The sequence below is a fragment of the Aethalodelphis obliquidens genome, unplaced genomic scaffold (assembly GCF_003676395.1).
Source record: "Aethalodelphis obliquidens isolate GAN/ISIS:26980383/991018 unplaced genomic scaffold, ASM367639v1 scaffold28, whole genome shotgun sequence".
Classification (NCBI taxonomy): domain Eukaryota; kingdom Metazoa; phylum Chordata; class Mammalia; order Artiodactyla; family Delphinidae; genus Aethalodelphis; species Aethalodelphis obliquidens.
The window spans coordinates 17375216-17392928 of NW_020837972.1; the positions used below are offsets into that span (position 1 = coordinate 17375216).

At 41.0% G+C, this 17713-nt stretch overlaps 2 protein-coding genes and 1 non-coding gene across 3 annotated transcripts in view; all 3 read left to right on the forward strand.

The window, feature by feature from the left end:
• Positions 1 to 170: 170 nt before the first annotated feature.
• On the forward strand, positions 171 to 13709 carry DENR (density regulated re-initiation and release factor). The gene is made up of 8 exons (XM_027124938.1): positions 171 to 300; positions 1096 to 1209; positions 5051 to 5070; positions 5776 to 5860; positions 8126 to 8209; positions 10864 to 10980; positions 11873 to 12012; positions 12121 to 13709. Exons 2-8 carry the CDS (start codon positions 1104 to 1106, stop codon positions 12163 to 12165), a joined length of 597 nt encoding a protein of 198 aa, XP_026980739.1. The 5' UTR covers positions 171 to 300; positions 1096 to 1103; the 3' UTR covers positions 12166 to 13709.
• LOC113630098 (small nucleolar RNA SNORA70) lies at positions 9752 to 9886 on the forward strand. Its single transcript, XR_003436818.1, has one exon. It is a non-coding gene; the product is annotated as a small nucleolar RNA SNORA70 (small nucleolar RNA).
• A 2540-nt stretch (positions 13710 to 16249) lies between the features above and the next one.
• Positions 16250 to 17713, forward strand: part of CCDC62 (coiled-coil domain containing 62) — a 41183-nt gene continuing 39719 nt past the window's right edge. Inside the window, exon 1 of the mRNA XM_027124949.1 lies at positions 16250 to 16541. Within this exon, the coding sequence (XP_026980750.1) occupies positions 16506 to 16541 (36 nt within the window). The 5' untranslated portion in view covers positions 16250 to 16505. The remainder of the gene's footprint in view (positions 16542 to 17713) is intronic.

Here is a 17713-nt window from a genome sequence, read left to right on the forward strand (position 1 = left end):
CACCCATTCTCTCCCATAGGTAACTAGCACCGCCTACTGGCTGTCAGCCTCTAGGCTGCTTGGCTCCGCCCCTGAGCGGAACGCGCATGCTCCCCAATTCTTCTCCGCCCCCGCCTTCGAGCTTCTCGCGACAGCCGCTCCGCGGAGACTGAATCTCGCGATAAAGGTTTATTATCTCGCGGGACTGCGGCTGGCAGACGGGCTCTTGGGCGGCTCTGGCCGGGAAGAGGAGTCGCATGTGTCGTTTCAGCTGGCGGTAGTGGCGGGCGCGGAGGCGGCGGAGGCTGTGCGACCGCCTGGGTAATGACCCCTCGTGCCTCTCACGCTTCCAGGAAGCTCGTAGGGAGCGTGGGGGAAGCTGAGGTGCTCCCCGGCGGAAGGGGGCCGGGCCGGGCGTCTCCACACCCCCGCCCACATGGGCCGCTCTGGTGTCCCCGGGGTTGCCCCTTCGCCTCAGGTCGCGCCCTCACACCTGGTCGCCCTAGTCGTCGCCTCAGTGCTCTTACATTCTGCCCCTTCCTGGTTCTTTTGCCCGCATTTTCTCTCCTCAGACTCTGGTCTCCCCGCCCCCTCCCACTCCCTTTCCCTTCCGTGACTCTAACGCGTCCCTCCCTTGGCCTCTAGCCCACCCCACACCCTGCCCTCCGGGCACCTCCGGCGACCCACCCCTTCTTCGTAGGCGTTTCCAGCCTCTTCAGCTGCTTTGTGGCCTTTCCCTGTTGCTGCAGTTTGTTGCATCCTTTACAGATCATCCCCCAGACCTTTTGCCCTGTCCCTACCGAGTTCACCCTCCCCATCTTTTTCCCCATGGCTTTCTCTTCCACTAGTGCCCTCCTCCCCCTAGTTGTCATGGCCCATTTGCTGTGAGTCTCACTGTTGTCACTTGCTTCCCTGTAGGCCTGGAAAGTGGTGTGCCCAGAATTACTCATATTTTATGAATCCTAATGCAGCTTGTATCTCTCATTCAGCAAAGAATTGAAACAGATTCGGCGTGGCGGGATTTCTAGTAGGAGGAGGCCGGACTACACCTGAACACTGTTTCTCTGGGCGTCTTGGTCCAAAATAGTGAAGATGTGTTATTTTCCTTGCTTACAGGTTTTGAGATGGCTGCTGACATTTCTGAATCCGGTGGACATGATTGCAGAGGAGACCCGAGGAGCAATACCAAGTTAGATGCAGATTACCCGCTTCGAGTCCTTTACTGCGGAGGCAAGTGTTGGAAGGCAGAAAATGGCTTTTACTCACTGTATTTTTATGCATTGTGATAAATGGTTTCACATTTGGTCCTAGTAGATTTTTCATCTTTGTGTCATTTGGTGAATCTTTAATTGGGAGCTGGGGAAGAGGAGGCATGGATTAACAGACCTTTCCCAACCTGTGTGACTTGCGTCTTGTTACTTGGCCTGGAGAAGTTTACAGTCCAGTTGGAATAGAGATGTGTAAATAGATTATTCCAGCCTAATGTTACTTGCTAGTCTGGCTATTAAAGGTGGGCTTCTTGGAAGATACTGAATCTTAAGGGATGAGAAGGACTGGTTGAGGGAGTGGGGAAAGGCATCCCGGATGAAGTGAACAGCTGTGCAAGGAAAAGCTTTGTGGAGAAATAAACACCTTTTTATTAGTATAGTGTGTAGTATAGGAATGGTGTCAATAACGAGTGGAAGATTATGAGGTTGGAGTGATGGGTAGTAGGACAGTCTTGGGAAAGTGTTCTTGGTTTGATTAATAAAATGTGAATCAAGATTTTTTTCCCTTTGAGTGTTTTTCCTCATTTTCAATCCAGAAATATTTGTGAACTGGAAATACTCTAATTTTACTAGTATCTTGGAAAGGTTTAGAAAAATCTGAAGACATAAGACAGTAAAGTAAAAGGGCAAGTAAATATTATTTTTTTTAGTAAATATTTTTGGCCACTTATTATGTGCCTAGCAGAGTTTTAGATGCTGGGGACTGAATAATGAATAAGTCAGGAAAGGTCTTTGTGCTCAGGGACCTTACATTCTGTGAGTGTGATAGGGATTTCTTCTGGAATTTAAGTACTTACAGGAGAGGTGATGTCACTGAGTTAAAAAATTGTATCAACTCATCATTTATTGACTACCTTTGATGATAAAATAAAATGAGTGTAAAATATCCCAGAGAGTAGGCAGGGGAGCTTTTCGTAGGGTTGATTGAGATGTGTTATGATGTTCGTCTTATTTGGTTATATTGTTTGCCTTTGGAGTCATGGGCCAGGGTTTGCATCCTTACCTTGGGCATTAATTTTAGCTGCTCCTGCTTAATTTTAGCTGTGTGACCGTGGGCAAGTTAACCTGATTTCACTAAGGGTTAGAGGTCTGTTTCTTAAGGTCTGAAAGAAAATGATGATTACATCTGAAGTCAGATGATTCCTATAAAGCTGGTTCAGCAACTAACATAAGAACATAATACAATAAGTGCTATTATTACTATTATTAGGGAAGTATACTAGTTTAGTTTATTCCTCCTTGTTTGTCAGATACAGTTAGGAGCTATTGTTCTTTGTACCCTAATTCACCGAATCTAAGACTCCGTATGTTATAAGATGCACCATTATTTTAGGTTCCACTAAGAAAGAAAAAATTGTTAGGTTGACATGCCATAATTATGGAATGCATCCCTATAAAAATGGAAAAAAATTAATGAAATACAGTATATGAAAGCCATCCTGTTCAAGTGCTTATGTCGCTCCTAAGATGGCTTTGAACAACTGCACTAAGTATGCAGTCCACCCCAGTGATACTTTGTGTTGATCAGAGGTACCAGAGGTACCTAACCTTTTCGAGAAAACTTTATTTTTATTTCCCTCCCTAGTTTGTATTGATATTCCAGGCACTAGGTTGGAGACAGGATTACCTTTTCCTCAAAGAGTTTAAGGTCTAGTTGTAGGAGAAGCACTTAGGGAATATTAAATGCTAAATTCAGTGGTACTGACCATAGCTATGAACTAGGGTTTCAGGAAAGGGAGGGATCTTTGTTCAGAGGGAAGCTGGGAAAGCAAAGTGAGGAAGTGAGAAGCCTTAGGTAATGGGCAGAATTTGCAAGGAAAGGTGGATGAATTTATAAGAAAAATATGGGGGCATGGTTTAATATGGTATCTTCATATTAAAGATCGAGGAAAAAGTTAGGGGGTAGAGGGAAAAGAAGGGGCTGATTGGAGCAGAATGCTGGTTGAAGTATAGTGAGAAACAAGGGTAGGTAGGATGGGGTCATTTCCGGGGAGATATATGTCTGCAGGATTGAGACTTCAGAATATGAATTCAGTCAGAGTTTGAATCCTGGTTTAGCCATTTACTCACTGGTGACCTTGGTCAGTTTCCTCATCCATAAAATGCATAACAGCCTACTTCAGAGGGCTGTTGAGAAGAATAAATGAAATATTACTCCCAAAGGCTCCATCTCCTAATATCATCACATCGGGCATTAGGATTTCAACATGTGAATTTTGAGGGGACACAAACATTCAGACCATAGCAGAAGGTCTCATGGATGATGTGGCTTTGTTCATCATATCTCATCATGTCAGCAGATACACAATGTCAGGTTGTTCCGCTGTTAGTGATGTGAAGCTGGTGACTGCTCAGTCTTTTCCTTGAAAAACGACAGTTTACAAATAGTAAATCATTTGTGGAGGGAAATAGACTGTAAAAACAAATAATGTGGAATTTGGAATATTTGTCCAACTTTTTTCATCGTATTAGAATTTTGCTGAACCAAATATTATTTGAAATTGTGTACTAAGTGTTATGGTTTTAGTATTTGCTGTAATGGTATTTAACGTATAATTATATCCTGAAAGTGTGGCTGAATATCTGTACCTACTAGTATTTGAACGTGAACTGTGAGGATTAGAGAGCTTCTGGTTAACCAGGAGAGCTTTAGTAGAAAGAACTCTAAACTGAAATAGAGATGGTAGATTCTAGTTTTCTGCCCTATGCCACCTTTGGCCTTGGATAAGCTATTTAACCTTTTTCGGCTTCATCTGTAAAAGAGTGATGATGGGCTGGCACACAGCTGCACTGCTTTTATATGTTGTGTGGTCTAATTTAGTGGTTAAGAGCATGACCTTCAGAAAGAGACGAGGGTTCAAATCCTGTTCTATCCAGATACAAATGAGTTACTTGTTCTAAGTCTCATTTTTCTCATTCATAATACACATGTGGTAGTTCTTACCTTATGAGGTTGTGACGATTGAACATAATAATATAAAGCATAGCAAAGTGCCTAGCATGTGCCCAATATATGGTAAGTGCTGTTATTATTAACGGTGTACCACCCCTCCTCTCCCTCACAAATCTCAAGGTGTTGTCACACTGAACTATTCCATTCCTCACCTTAAAAATAAAAATAAAATAAGCAGTTGACCCAGTAATAGAGTTTTAGTTAAAATTGGGAAACCCTTTGAGTTTTTCTAGTCCTTTAGCCTTTGCAGACTATACAGTGACAGGATTGAACCAACTTTCCTTCTAAGGAAGGAAATTCACAGTGTCATGGTCTTATGTAGCATAATACGAAAAAAGAAAAGGAAAAAAAAAAAAGAAAAGGAAAAGTATATTGCGAAGAAATGGTAGCAAAAGTGCTACTGAAGTCTGTAAATGTGTTAGTATGAATAAAAAGTAGCGGCTGTTTTGGTGAAGTTATCAAAAGAAATAACCAGCTCCATTCAGCCTTTGTTGTATGGGGAATTGTTCCCATCCTAGCTTAGTTTCAGACCCATTGAGGTTGTTGTGGTAAAACCTTAAGACATGCCAGATAGTATAGTTTGATGTTCTACCAACTGAAGGAGACATTGTTCTTTACATCCAAAAAAAAAAAATTAAGATAATATTTCTATTAATCATGTGCCACTTACCTAAAAAAAAAAAAAGTGCATGACGGGGTAGTATTTGAAAAGTGGTACAGGAAAGTTATAGGAAAAAACAAATGAAGCATTTTGTCAGATTAAAAATAAAAGTTGTTATGAGCCATGTGTGTACGTGTGTATTTATTTATTTATTAACATTTTCAAATCTTTTTTTCTCTCCATCCCCAGTCTGTTCATTACCAACAGAGGTAAGTCCTTCTAAAATTCTTTTTTTCTTTTTTAACTTCTGCATTTGAGGTCATTGATTTTAGAGCTAGCTTGGGAACTTCTTACTTTTCATTTTCTATTATTTGATGGCAGAGTTTCAGCCTTTTTTTTTTTTGAGTTTCAACCTTTTATAGAGAACTTTGGTTTAGAATACTTTTATGGTCCTACAAATTTTTCTTTAGACTTTGAGTTATATGTGTGCGTCTTTTGCACTTGGCTATACATAGTTTGGATTTTTGCATGGAACTCATGAATAGTCAGCTAATAAAACAAGAGTAACCTTAAAGCCAAAATTTAACATCCAAACAGAGAAGAGAAAGCATAAATTATGTGTAAGACTTTCTGTTGATAAGCTTCTAAGTCAGGTTCTGCGGGCAGGTCATGAAAATGAGACACCTGTGTGTCCAAAGCAAGAAGAACACCTCGTTTTTGTCTGTTTCCTCCTTTTTCTAATGGCCTTTCTGTTTGTTGGCGAGGAAATAAATTGCTACAGTGAGGAGGTGTCTTTTAATTTTTAATTTCTTATGGGACATTTCCTGGTTGAATACAGATTTCCTGTGGATAAGATGTCAGGTGGGAGTAGTTGGTTTTATGATTCTATATATAGCAAGCACAGGGAATGATTTTTAATTAAAATGATTAAAAGTGTACTGTTGTGACTCAGTTTCTTCTTTTTCCCTCTCCAGTACTGTGAATATATGCCTGATGTCGCTAAATGTAGACAATGGTTAGAGAAGAATTTTCCAAATGAGTTTGCAAAACTTACTGTAGGTATGAACATTTTTTTTCCCTCTTTCTATATACCTTTGGCTATATACCTTTGGCTTTGCAACGTGCAAATGCATTTGTTTAGTAGGATATTACAGAATTATATCTATCTATTCTATTAACTTTAAAACTGTTTTAAGTTCTTGGGTTAAAATTCCTTACATAAAATCACGGACTGTGGGACTTCTCTGGTGGTGCAGTGGTAAGAATTCACCTCCCAGTGCAGGAGACTCAGGTTTGATCCCTAGTCAGGGAACTAGATCTTACATGCATGCTGCGACTAAGAGTTCGCATGCCACAACCAAGGAGCCTGTTGGCCACAACTAAGGAGCCCACCGGCCCCAACTAAGACCCAGCACAACCAAAAATAAATAAATAAAATTAAAAAAAAAATCACAGACTGCTTGTGTCTTATCTCTGAGACAGGATAGGTCAAAGTATTAACTTTCTTATATAAAGAAGAGTAAATGATTTAGGGGCATATATTTTCTTTCATTCATTTAACAAATTTTTTTTTTTCTTTTTTCTTTTTGGCTGCGTTGGGTCTTTGTTGCTGCACACAGGCTTTCTCTAGTTGTAGTGAGCAGGGCTACTCTTCGTTGTGGCTCATGGGCTTCTCATTGTGGTGGCTTCTCATTGCGGAGCACGGGCTCTAGGCGCGCGGGCTTCAGTAGTTGTGGCTCGCAGGCTCTAGAGCGCAGGCTCAGTAGTTGTGGCACACAGGCTTAGCTGCTCCGCAGCATGTGGGATCTTCCTGGACCAGGGCTCGAAGCCATGTCCCCTGCATTAGCAGGCGGATTCTTAACCACTGCCACCAGGGAAGTCCAACAAATTACTTCTTGTAAACATACTATATGCTATACACTCTTATTGGATGCTGAGAATAAAGCAGTAAACAAAAGACCTACTCTTTGGAAATTATATTCTAGAGGGAGAGACAAAATAAGTAAAACAAGACAAATAAATAAGTACATTAAATTAGGATAAGCAGGGAATGGAGAGATAAGAATTGTTGGGGAGGGAATTTGAAATTTTAGGTAGTAGCCCTGAAAGATTTTGCTGAAAAGATGGCATTTGAACAAAGACCTAAAATAAGTGAGGGAGAGAGTCCTTTGGATATCTGGGAGAACGACATTCCAAGCAGATGGTGCAGCCAGTGCAAAGGCCCTGAGGCAAACACTTACCGCTTACAGCATATTTAAAAAACAGGAAGGAGGTCTTTGTTTCTGGAAGGGAAGAAGGGTGGGAGATGAAGTCGGAGAAGTAGTGAAGGACCGTGGCTTAAACACCAGGTCTCAGCTTTCACTCTGAGTGGGATGAGCTATTGGAGCAGTTTGAGCAGAAGGATGATATGGTCTGACTTCTGTTTCAGCAGTGTGTCTGGCTGCTATGTTAAGAATAGACTGAAGAGAGGCTTAGGCAGCAAAGCAGGGAGACCAAATAGGTGGCTCCTGCACAAATCTGGTCAGGATGATGACGACTAGAATGGCAGCAGTGGAGACGTGAAAAGTGGTCAGATTCTAGATACGTTTTGAAGGTAGAGCTGACAGGGTCTCCTGATGTGTTGAATGTGGGATGTGAGAAAAAGGGGCAGCTAAATTTTTGACCGAAGCAACTAGAAGAATGGAGTTGCTGTTGCCAGAGGTAAGGAAACTGCAGAGGAACCGATTTCCTCAGTTAGCTAAGATTGACGCCCTCTTACAAGATTGTTAAAAATGAAGGCAGTAGCAGGGAGAAGGGAAATCCTGGGCTGGAAAGTCCTGTCACGTATACCCAGTGTTATCCCACTACTTGCTGCTTTGATTTTCAGATAGTTTCCATGAGACACAGCCCCTGAGACAACTTAGTCGCTGTCCGTGATTGGATAAGAACCCTCAAATCTGATGTAACAGTCTACATGGTGGGCCCTGAACATGACTTGCCTAGGACATATCTTCATATTCAGGACCAGACTTCTGTTAACAGAACTAGTACGCTTAGATGCTAAATATTCCTGTGGAGTCTTAAGTGTTCTGTGCTCCTTTAATGTGGCTTAAAAAATTGTGATCTTCACATATCAAAGACTTTGTTTTGTCTTCTATCACTATATACTTACCGTAATGACTTCAGAATTAGGCTTGTTGGCGTCTAGCAGTATAATCGCTTGCTTTATAAATCTTACACTCATTTGTTGGTAAAATACCTTATGTGTGTTTGAGGTTCCTCAAGGGTAATTTTTTAACGTAATGAAGTGATGTTAATGCTTTTGGATTTTGTTTTTACATCTAGAAAATTCACCCAAACAAGAAGCTGGAATTAATGAGGGTCAAGGAACAGCAGGGGAAGAGGAAGAGAAGAAAAAACAAAAGAGAGGTGAGACCTGAATCCATGATTTGATTTACACAAACATACCCTCCCTCTGCTTGAAGAAATAAGAAATGAAAGCATTCCCAAAGTGCATAACATCTACCTGTTACTGTAATTCTGTGTGAATACCATACAGAGGGATACAGGATCATGTTCTCAGGATGACTGGATTTCGTATGAATTGGGCTTTATCAGTAAATTGGATCTAAGAAAATATGCTTCATTTGCCATATATATACATAAAAAGCATCCAGCCAGCTTATTTATGACTTAAAAACTTTGTTACCTTATTAAAATACCTGTGTATTCTATTTAATTAGAGTGAGAACACTTAAAAAAATTTTGTTCTCTCATTACTTCTGTCAGCTCAGTTGAATTTTTCTTTTTACAGCTGTTAGGCACACCTGTTTACCTCTCCTCCTTCTAAAATGAATTCCTTGTGCCCTGGATCGTGTCCCCACCTGTTTCTTCTTCCTGAATTAATTCTCCCTTGTGACTAAAATTAGCTTATACATATATTTTAGGACTTTGCATTAAAAAAAAAAAATTCCCCCAAGAGCTCATATCTTTCTTTGCCCTATTCTCTTCCCCCTTCCCTTCTTAGCCAGACGTCCTTAATAAGACTAGACTTACTATCCCCTTTTCAGTTTGGTCATTGAGTCTTTGCTCCTCAGTCCATCCTAACCTGACTTTCATGCCACTGAAACTCCTCTAACAAGGGTCACGAATGGCTAGGTGATTGCTAAGTGGTAAGAGCATCTCATCTGAGCCCTCCCTTGAAGTGTCGTGCTTCCTCCCTCATTCTCCTTTCACTGCTCCTCAGCCTTCTGTGCAGACTTCTCTTCTCCCTTGTGTCCCTTAAAAATTGGTGTTTTCCAGGATTCTGTCCTGGGCCCACTTACCTTCTCATTCTGCATGTCCTCCCTGGATGATTCCTCCACATCCTTCTGCTATCACTCTACGCTTACAGTACCCAAATTTATATCTCTAGTCCTGGCCCATGTCTCTAGACTAGAAATGCGCATATGGTCTCACAGGTACTTCAAACACAGCACTTCCAAAGTAAACTTACTAAGTCCCAAATCTGCATCTTTTGTTTTCTTCATTTTGGTTATTAACAGCACAGTTTATCCAGTCATCTGAGCCAGAAACTTGAGACCCATCTTAGATTCATTCTTTTTGACCCTCTTAATCAGTTCTAAATTCTGTCATTTCTTCTCCTTCCTCTGTTTATCCTGTGCCTAGTGGCCATTACTGTTGCCACTGCTTTGTTGAGATGTTGATTAAGTTCTGCCTGAACTAATGTAGGAGCCTCATCAGTGGCCTCTACCATTGCTCTTCACAGACCCACCCTCCACACTGCATGGTGATCCTGACAAAACATAAATCAGTAATTTCACTCCTGCATAGTCAGTTGTTCACTGGCTTCTCTTTGCAATATAAAATGACAGAGCTTGTGCTGTTCCTTAAATTACTGGTATATAATCTTTGCTTTTCTGGCTTCCTTTCTTACATATCCATACGCTTCCTTCATCAACACAAGTGTATTTGCAGCCAATTAAGCTGACTGTGCTCTTTTCCCCGCTGGGGCCAGGTATGCAGTGGTTGCAACCAGTAGCCTCCTTGGTAGTGTATGCAGCCTGTTGGCTGTATGGGTTGCCCTAAGGGATCTTGGAGACAGCCCTTTCCAGTGGACATTCACATCTGGCATGCTGTCCCCAATCTAGGCTCCAGGTAGATACGCGTGGTGCCTTTGGAAAGCCCCAGGGCACAGTGACCAGGGTCCACTTCGGCCACATTGGCCAAGTGATGTCCATCCGCACCAAGTTGCAGAACAAGGAGTATGTGATTGAGGCCTTATGCAGGGCCAAGTTCAAGTTCACTGGCTGCCAGAAGATCCACATCTCCAAGAATTGGGGATTTACTAAGTTTAATGTGGGTGAATTTGAAAACATGGTGGCAGAAAACCGGCCCATCCCGGGTGGCTGTGGGGTCAAATAGATCCCTAATCGTGGCCCCTGGACAGATGGCGGGCCCTGCATTCCTGAGCGCCATTGTCCCCTCCTTACGCCAACCAGTAAATCCTACTTTCCTGTCACATACACACACAAAGACAAGTGTAGTTCTCAAATATAATGCCCTTTCTTGTCTCTGTACTTGTTTCCTGTCCCTGGAATATCCTTTTTATATCTCCCCAGCCCTTCTCCCTTCAAATGGACCATTTCTTATTCTGCAAGCACTTAGATGCCTCTTCCTCTAGGAAACTTGTCCTGTTCTCTGGAAGCAGAGTTAGCCACTCTCTGCAAAGCTTATGGTAGTGCCATATTCGTGGATCCTATTACAGTATATATCAGGTTGCTGTACTTATTTAACTTTTTGTTTCCCTGCACTAGACTGAGAGTCCCTGGAGGGCAGCGACTATGTTCTTCCTCTCTTCATCTTTGTGTCCTCAGCCCTTAGTGCAGTGCATTGCATATACTACTTAATAACTATGGATTGAATGAATACTCATGCATGTGTTTATTAATTTTGTATTAGAAAAAGAAACTTTAGAAATTAGTATTTCATACCTTTTGAAAATTAATAAATTTAGAGACAGTATTCTTTATTTATGATAAGAACAGAACAACTAATCCTGAGCTCTTTCTTAATAAATAAAGGTGGAAGGGGTCAAATAAAACAAAAAAAGAAGACTGTACCACAGAAGGTTACGATAGCCAAAATTCCCAGAGCAAAGAAGAAATACGTAACAAGAGTGTGTGGCCTTGCGACTTTCGGTGAGTCCAAGCTTAAGTATGTTTAAAATGTGTGAACTACATTCCTTCATTTCATTCTCTCTCTTTTTAATCTAGTATCATGAAAATTTTACAGTTCTGTTTTTTGCTAAGAAGATACAAAATGAGATTTTGCATTTCTAACTATAGGTTCAAAATCAAATTTTGAAGCAACTTAAAAATCTTTTGCACAGGGGACTGGTTTAACTTTTTCCTTTCCAGAATTTCTGTTTGGGCACGTTTTATGTAGAATAAGGAGGGCTGGATAGGTTTCCCTGTGAAGTCTACCAGCACTGCTCCTTGTTCCCTGCAGTCTCGGTAGCCAAATGGTTGCAAAATGACCTATCCCTTCTGGGATGACAGTAGAGGGTGAGGGAAGGTGGTTAGTGGCAGGATGTCCTGCTTCAGAGCCCCTTCAGTTCCTGGAAGACTTGAATGAATAGTGAAACCACGGTGATTAGGTTCCTTCATTTGACAACATGGAATGAAAAGCAGTCACTAGACCACATCATAAATATTAGGCTTGTTTCTCTGCTGTAAATTTTTCTTCTATAAAAAGGGATAACCAAAAGAACTTCATATACTTGGAAGTGTAGATGTAATATTGGAATTAATGTGTTCCTGGATTTATTTTGGTCTTACTATATGAGTTAAGAATAGTGTGGATGATCTTATTTTTATGTACTGAGGCTTTACTTGACCTTAAAAATATAAGTTGAATTGTTAAGATGACTGCTTATGGGTAGTTTGTAATTATTGTTCTGAAAGGAACATGAAATCCATTAACAAAATCTGTTTTATGAATTTAAAATGCAGATTAAATTTCAAGATGGAAAAATATCTTTGACATATGATTCCAATTATAGTCTTGCTATTTCTTTTTTTAAAATAACAGAAATCGATCTTAAAGAAGCACAAAGGTTTTTTGCTCAGAAATTCTCCTGTGGTGCCTCAGTAACAGGGGAGGATGAAATCATCATTCAGGGAGACTTTACAGATGACATAATTGATGTCATTCAGGAAAAATGGCCAGAAGTGAGTATTTGGAACATGTGCATCTATAGAAATAAGTTATTAAAGCAAGTTCCTTCCGTGTTAGTTGATAACCACAACTCATGAAATGTAATTATTTTTATTTTACAGGTGGATGATGATAGCATTGAAGATCTTGGAGAAGTGAAGAAGTGATTTTGAAAATTTGTCTGTATTTAAAGATCTGAACTGATTGTTGATATGGCCAAAGGGAGAGAGGCCTTTTAAAATATATATATAAATATATATATTTATCCTACAGTAAAACTGTAGCCTACCCTCACCCTTGGCATTTTCACTGTTCTGTACAGGGCTGCTTGTTTTTTTTTTTTGTTGCCAAAGTCTGATAAACAGGAGAGACTGTCATGCTTATGCATGAAATAGAATTTAGTCAAATAAAAAATTTTGGTCATTTGGTACTGACTTTTCTCTTTCTTTTTAAGTTTTTATTTTTGGAAAAATTAGACTTTTTGTGGAAAGCTTTTCTGTTGATTATTTTAAAATAATCATGATTTTATCAAATCATGATTTTTTTTTTTTTGGTTGTTAAGCTGAGTGATACTTTGAAGAATTTGAATTTGGCTTCATTACCAGTAATAACTCTCCTTGCTTCTTTGGTGTGATAGTTTTGAGATGCTTGAGCATCTCATGGATCTGTGGTTGAATTTGCTTCATTGTCACCAACCAAGTTCACTTTGTGGGCCTATTAACGTATTGTTGGTAATAGTTGATCAAGCTGTTGTGGAGATTATTTGGTAAAGTATATTAAAAGCCTTAAACCCATCTGCACTGTTTGACCCACTTCTTGACATTATCCTAAAGATACAATGTCTTGCTTAAAACTGTGGATGAAGGTGTTCATCACAGTGCTACTCATAATATAAAAAAATTGCAAATGATAAAGATGAACAATTGGGAAATGGTTAAAGAAATGATGGTTTGTCATATGGTAGAATATTTGCAGATATTTTAAGATATTTTCTAAGAATACTTGGAAAGGTGTTTGATAATGTTAAGTAGGAGGTCAGACCCCCAAATCCATTTTATACATTATTTTCATCATTGTTTTGAGTGGATAGGCATCCAGAGAGGCCGAGTTCTTTTTCTGGCTATAAGTTTATGTAAAATTCTCCTAACCATTTGAAAATAATATACACCATTGCTCAATATAGTCTGGAAAATAGCAGTTAAAATGTTTTTCTTACAAGAGAAACAGTGACAGTGAATCTTAATGAGTACATTAAATGAATTTAAAATCTGTTTTTATAAAGGTCTTATGTCAGGTGCTACAAACTAAAGACTCATGGTATTTTAAATTGCTACAGACACCTTTAAGAAAGTTAGAACCCATTGTTTATTGCCATGCAAATTGCAATCAGATGAATTAGTGGGTTTTTAAATAATTGAAATCTTAGACTGTATAATAAAGATGTAAATTAAGAAAATGAAATTCTGCATTAACTGAATTTAGCTAAATAAAATTGCCTGATGAAGCAAATTTATCCATCAAAACCATTTGGTATGTGGTGATGTGTGTATTCTCTTGGTGCTGGAAGATGTCTTTGTGCTTGTATCAACACGTGTGACTCATGTAAAGATTCTTAATGTTCACAGTTCTTGGCAAATGCAGTTTCAGTCCATATATAGCCAGCAGTGGATGGTACTGCAGGAAAATGCAGGATTAAAATCGTCCTTGTGTATAATATGTGTGAATCTTTTTCTTTGACCTGAAATTTAAAATACAAGAGTTTAATCTCTGATTAAAATGTGTAGTTCAGGGGGTGTTCCCTGGTGGTCCAGTGGTTAGGGCTTGGCGCTTTCATTGCTGTGGCCCAGGTTCAATCCTTTGTCGGGGAACTAGGATCCCACAAGCTGCATGACGTGGCCAAAAAATATATAATATATATACATATATATATTCAAGGATTGAGTTTAATTCATACATTCTGTGTATGTATTATGTAAATGCTTTTATAATCTTGTGTTTTTAGCAAAAGAATACTAACCTTTAAACAGCCTTATAATATGTAAGAGATTTGCAAAGATTAAGCTGGCAACTTCAAATACAAATAAAGTTTTTTAATTTTAACAATAGATTTTATTTAACACAGTATACCCCAAATATTATTATTTCAACATGACATTTTGATATGTAGTATTTTATTCATTAAAAAAAATAGATGCTGGCAACATGTGATTTTAAATTCCTTTTTAGTTATTAAATAGAAGCCCCAGTAAATCAGCTGTCACTTAAGGTGTAATCCATGGTAGCTTTCTCGCTCTTAAAGGTTGATAAGTTACAATTTTTAAAAAATGAATTCTACCTTCTAGTTTTTTGGCGTTTTTTAAAATTTTTTATTTTTGGCTGCGTTGGGTCTTCGTCTTCGTCGCTGTGCCCCGGCTTTCTCTACTTGCGGCGAGCATGGGCTACTCTTCGCTGCGGCTCCTCATTGCAGTGGCTTCTCTTGTTGCAGAGCACGGGCTCTAGGCACACGGGCTTCAGTAGTTGTGGCTCGTGGGCTCTAGAGCGCAGACTCAGTTGTGGCACACGGGCTTAGTTGCTCCACGGCACGTAGGATCATCCCAGACCAGGGCTCGAACCCATGTCCTCTGCACTGGCAGGTGGATTATTAACCACTGCGCCACCAGGGAAGTTACTGCTTTTTTGATTTTTAAATTCTAAGGTATTGTCTTGTTGGTTCTCCTGAACATGAGCCTATCCTAAGGAGGTGTCACCCAAATCAGTAAAGCTTCAAGGTAAGAAATTTTAAATTTGTTTTTCCATGTTCAGATTGTCTTTTATGAACACAAGGGCACGTTTTGCTAATTCACAGTCAACCAAGAAGTAAAGTTGACATACTATTAAGACTTTAGTAATTTGTCTTGCCAGAAATGCCATCTTATGGGTTAAGCAGTAGTGGGTGAGTGACCAGGGGTTAAATACGATAAGCATTATTTTTTTCATAGTCCCTCTATAACGAAGAGTAAAAGGGGGAAGAAGGAGTGACTATGAAACAGCATGAGAAAAAAGCTTAGCTTCAACTCAATGTGGTAAATATTGTCACGATAAAGTGTCAAGGTTCTTGCCCCACAGGGTGCATGTCCACCCCCCAAGGGGACAGCACCCTCCTTGGCTGTACACCAGGGGTGCATTGCGTCCCAAGGGGTACGTCATCATCATTTGATGTACACCGGGGGGTGCACGGTCCCCCAAGGGGCGCCTGAGCACCCCCCCACGTGGGACAGCACTCCCATTGAGTCAATCTGCCTTCGTAAATATGGTGACCCTAATTAAATCAATCATCCTTCTTAATGGATGCCCTGAGACGTAAGAAGGCAGATTGATTTAATGGGGGCCAGGAAATCTAAGGCGTTTGATTGGTTTAATGAACGCCAAGAGATTTAAGAAGAACGAATGATTTAGTGGGGGTCACGATATTTAAGGGAGCCGGTTTAATCAACGAGAACCACGTGACTCATGGAGACTGATTTAATTAGTGGGAGTCACGTTATAAATGGTGCTGATTGACTTAATGGGAGTCACCTGGTGTATGGGGCTGATTTAACAATAGGAATCACGCGAGCCAAGGGGCTGATTAAATCAGCTCGGGCACACCCCCAAGGGGGACAGCACCCTCCCCGGCTGTACGCCAGGTGGTGCACGTCCATCTTAAGTGGGGCACGTCCACCCAAGAGGTGCAGTCCACCCCAAAAGGTACATCATCGTCATTTGATATACCCCAATGGGTGCACGTCCACCCCAAGGGGTACGTCATCATCATTTAACAAAAGAGCTACATCAAGAGTCAAAAAAACCCTTTTTTAATTTTTTTCTCTCTCTTTTCAACTGTGATTCTCAGTTTAGAGCTGTCTGCTGGGATGGCCAGCAACTGACTATTAACTACCAGGGGTGGCGTCTGCCTCCATCTGTTTGTTGTTTGAATGCCAGGAAGTGTTCTCCTTGCCCGGAGTACACAGCAGCCAGAGCAACCGCGCTCACAGTTTAGGAGGGAAAGAGGGAAATAAGTAAGCGAGCACATGGTCACACGCCAGGGCGACAGCGCAGAAACAGCCCTTCATTTGCTCCATCATTCCCAGGGTCATGGTGAAGAACGGTTCTTTGTGGGCCGGGATAATGGCTTTTACAGCTCCAGGTAAATCATTCGAGAGCCCCCAGGCCCGGATATGGAAGAACAAAACGCCAGGAGGGGGTCGGGGGCCGCGCCCGACGAGGCCGAGTGGGAACCGGCCTCCTGCGGGCTCTTGCGGCCGCCGAGGTGTCGCGAGAGCCGGGGCTGCCGCTCGGCTACGCAGTAAGCCGAGTGGGCCGGGCGCGTTCCGCGGGGCCGGCGGTTTGGGCGAGGTTGCTTGGGCCAGCGAGGGTGCGGGGCTCCGGGGCTCGGGGCTCGCTCCCGCCGCTCCGGGTAGGCGCGCCGATGGCGTTTCTAGGGTGACGCTGCGCACACCGACTCTCTCCGGGGGCGGAGGAAACACCTATGAACCCTTCGGCCTCCTTCCTGGCCGGGCGCCAGGTGAGCGGCTGATGCTCTGCGTTTCCCGTTTCCGCCGTCGCGTCCCGGGGAGAGAGGAGAGCAGACCGCGGGGACGACGTGCATTGGGGTTATTCAGGAATCGTTTTTGCTTAAAATTTAAAACAATACCCAGGACGCAGAAGGAAAACGGAGCGTCCCATCAGTTTCCTTACCTTAATGAAAATGGGTCGTTCAGCCCAGGCACAGTGTCGAGTCGCGAGTACTGGGTGTACATGGGCCTCTGGTGAACTTTAAACTACTGTCTTTAAGGTAGAATTCTTAAAGTAACACTTTTAGTTTTGCTTTTTTTCTTTAATTGAAGTATAGTTGGTTTACAATATTGCGTTAGTTACGGGTATACAGCATAGTGATTTGGTTTTTGGGTTTTGTTTTTTAGTTCTTTATTTCATAGATGGGGACAGTACCATACTTTGGAATGTGACTTACAATCTTAATAATAAAATATTGATAATACTAGCTAATGTTTGTTGGTCGTTTATGATAGAACAAAATTATTTTAAGGCAGGACCAGAAAAAGTTAACAAAGTTTTCTCTGTCGTCTGAGCCACTGCTTCCTCCCCTTTGGTGTGTATTGTGCATCTGCATTACACATTAACTAGATCCTTTTAGAAGACGTAGGAATGCCTGCTTGCCAAAAAAAAAAAAAAAGCTATTTTCTCCCAGTGCCAGCAAGGAACTCCTTAGGAGATAACATTCCTTTCTCAATCCTGTAAGGGGTCACTATGACCCACTACTTGCCTTGTATGCGCAGATCTGCATTGTGTAAAGGTCAACATATTATTTTGATGTATAGCCCTTTGTCTTGAAAGTGTTTGTAACTGTGTTTTGACCTCTTACAGGCAGAACAGTTCTCAGAGCTTTCTGAAAGACTGTCTCCCAGGTTATAATCTTCAGCTTGGCTCAAATAAAGTTTTCCACTTCTTTCTTAGCTTGACTATTGATTAATTTTTAATGACACTTACAATGGTGCCAAGTACTGTGAAGTGCTTTACAGAGATTATCTTGCTTAATCCACACAACTCTTAGAAGTTAAAATGCTGCTATTACCATTTTACAGACAAGGAAATTAAGGCTTAAGGACATTAAGTAACTTACCCAAGGTCTTAGAGCCTCTAAGTGGCTAATTCTGGATTCCAATTTAGGTCAGACCA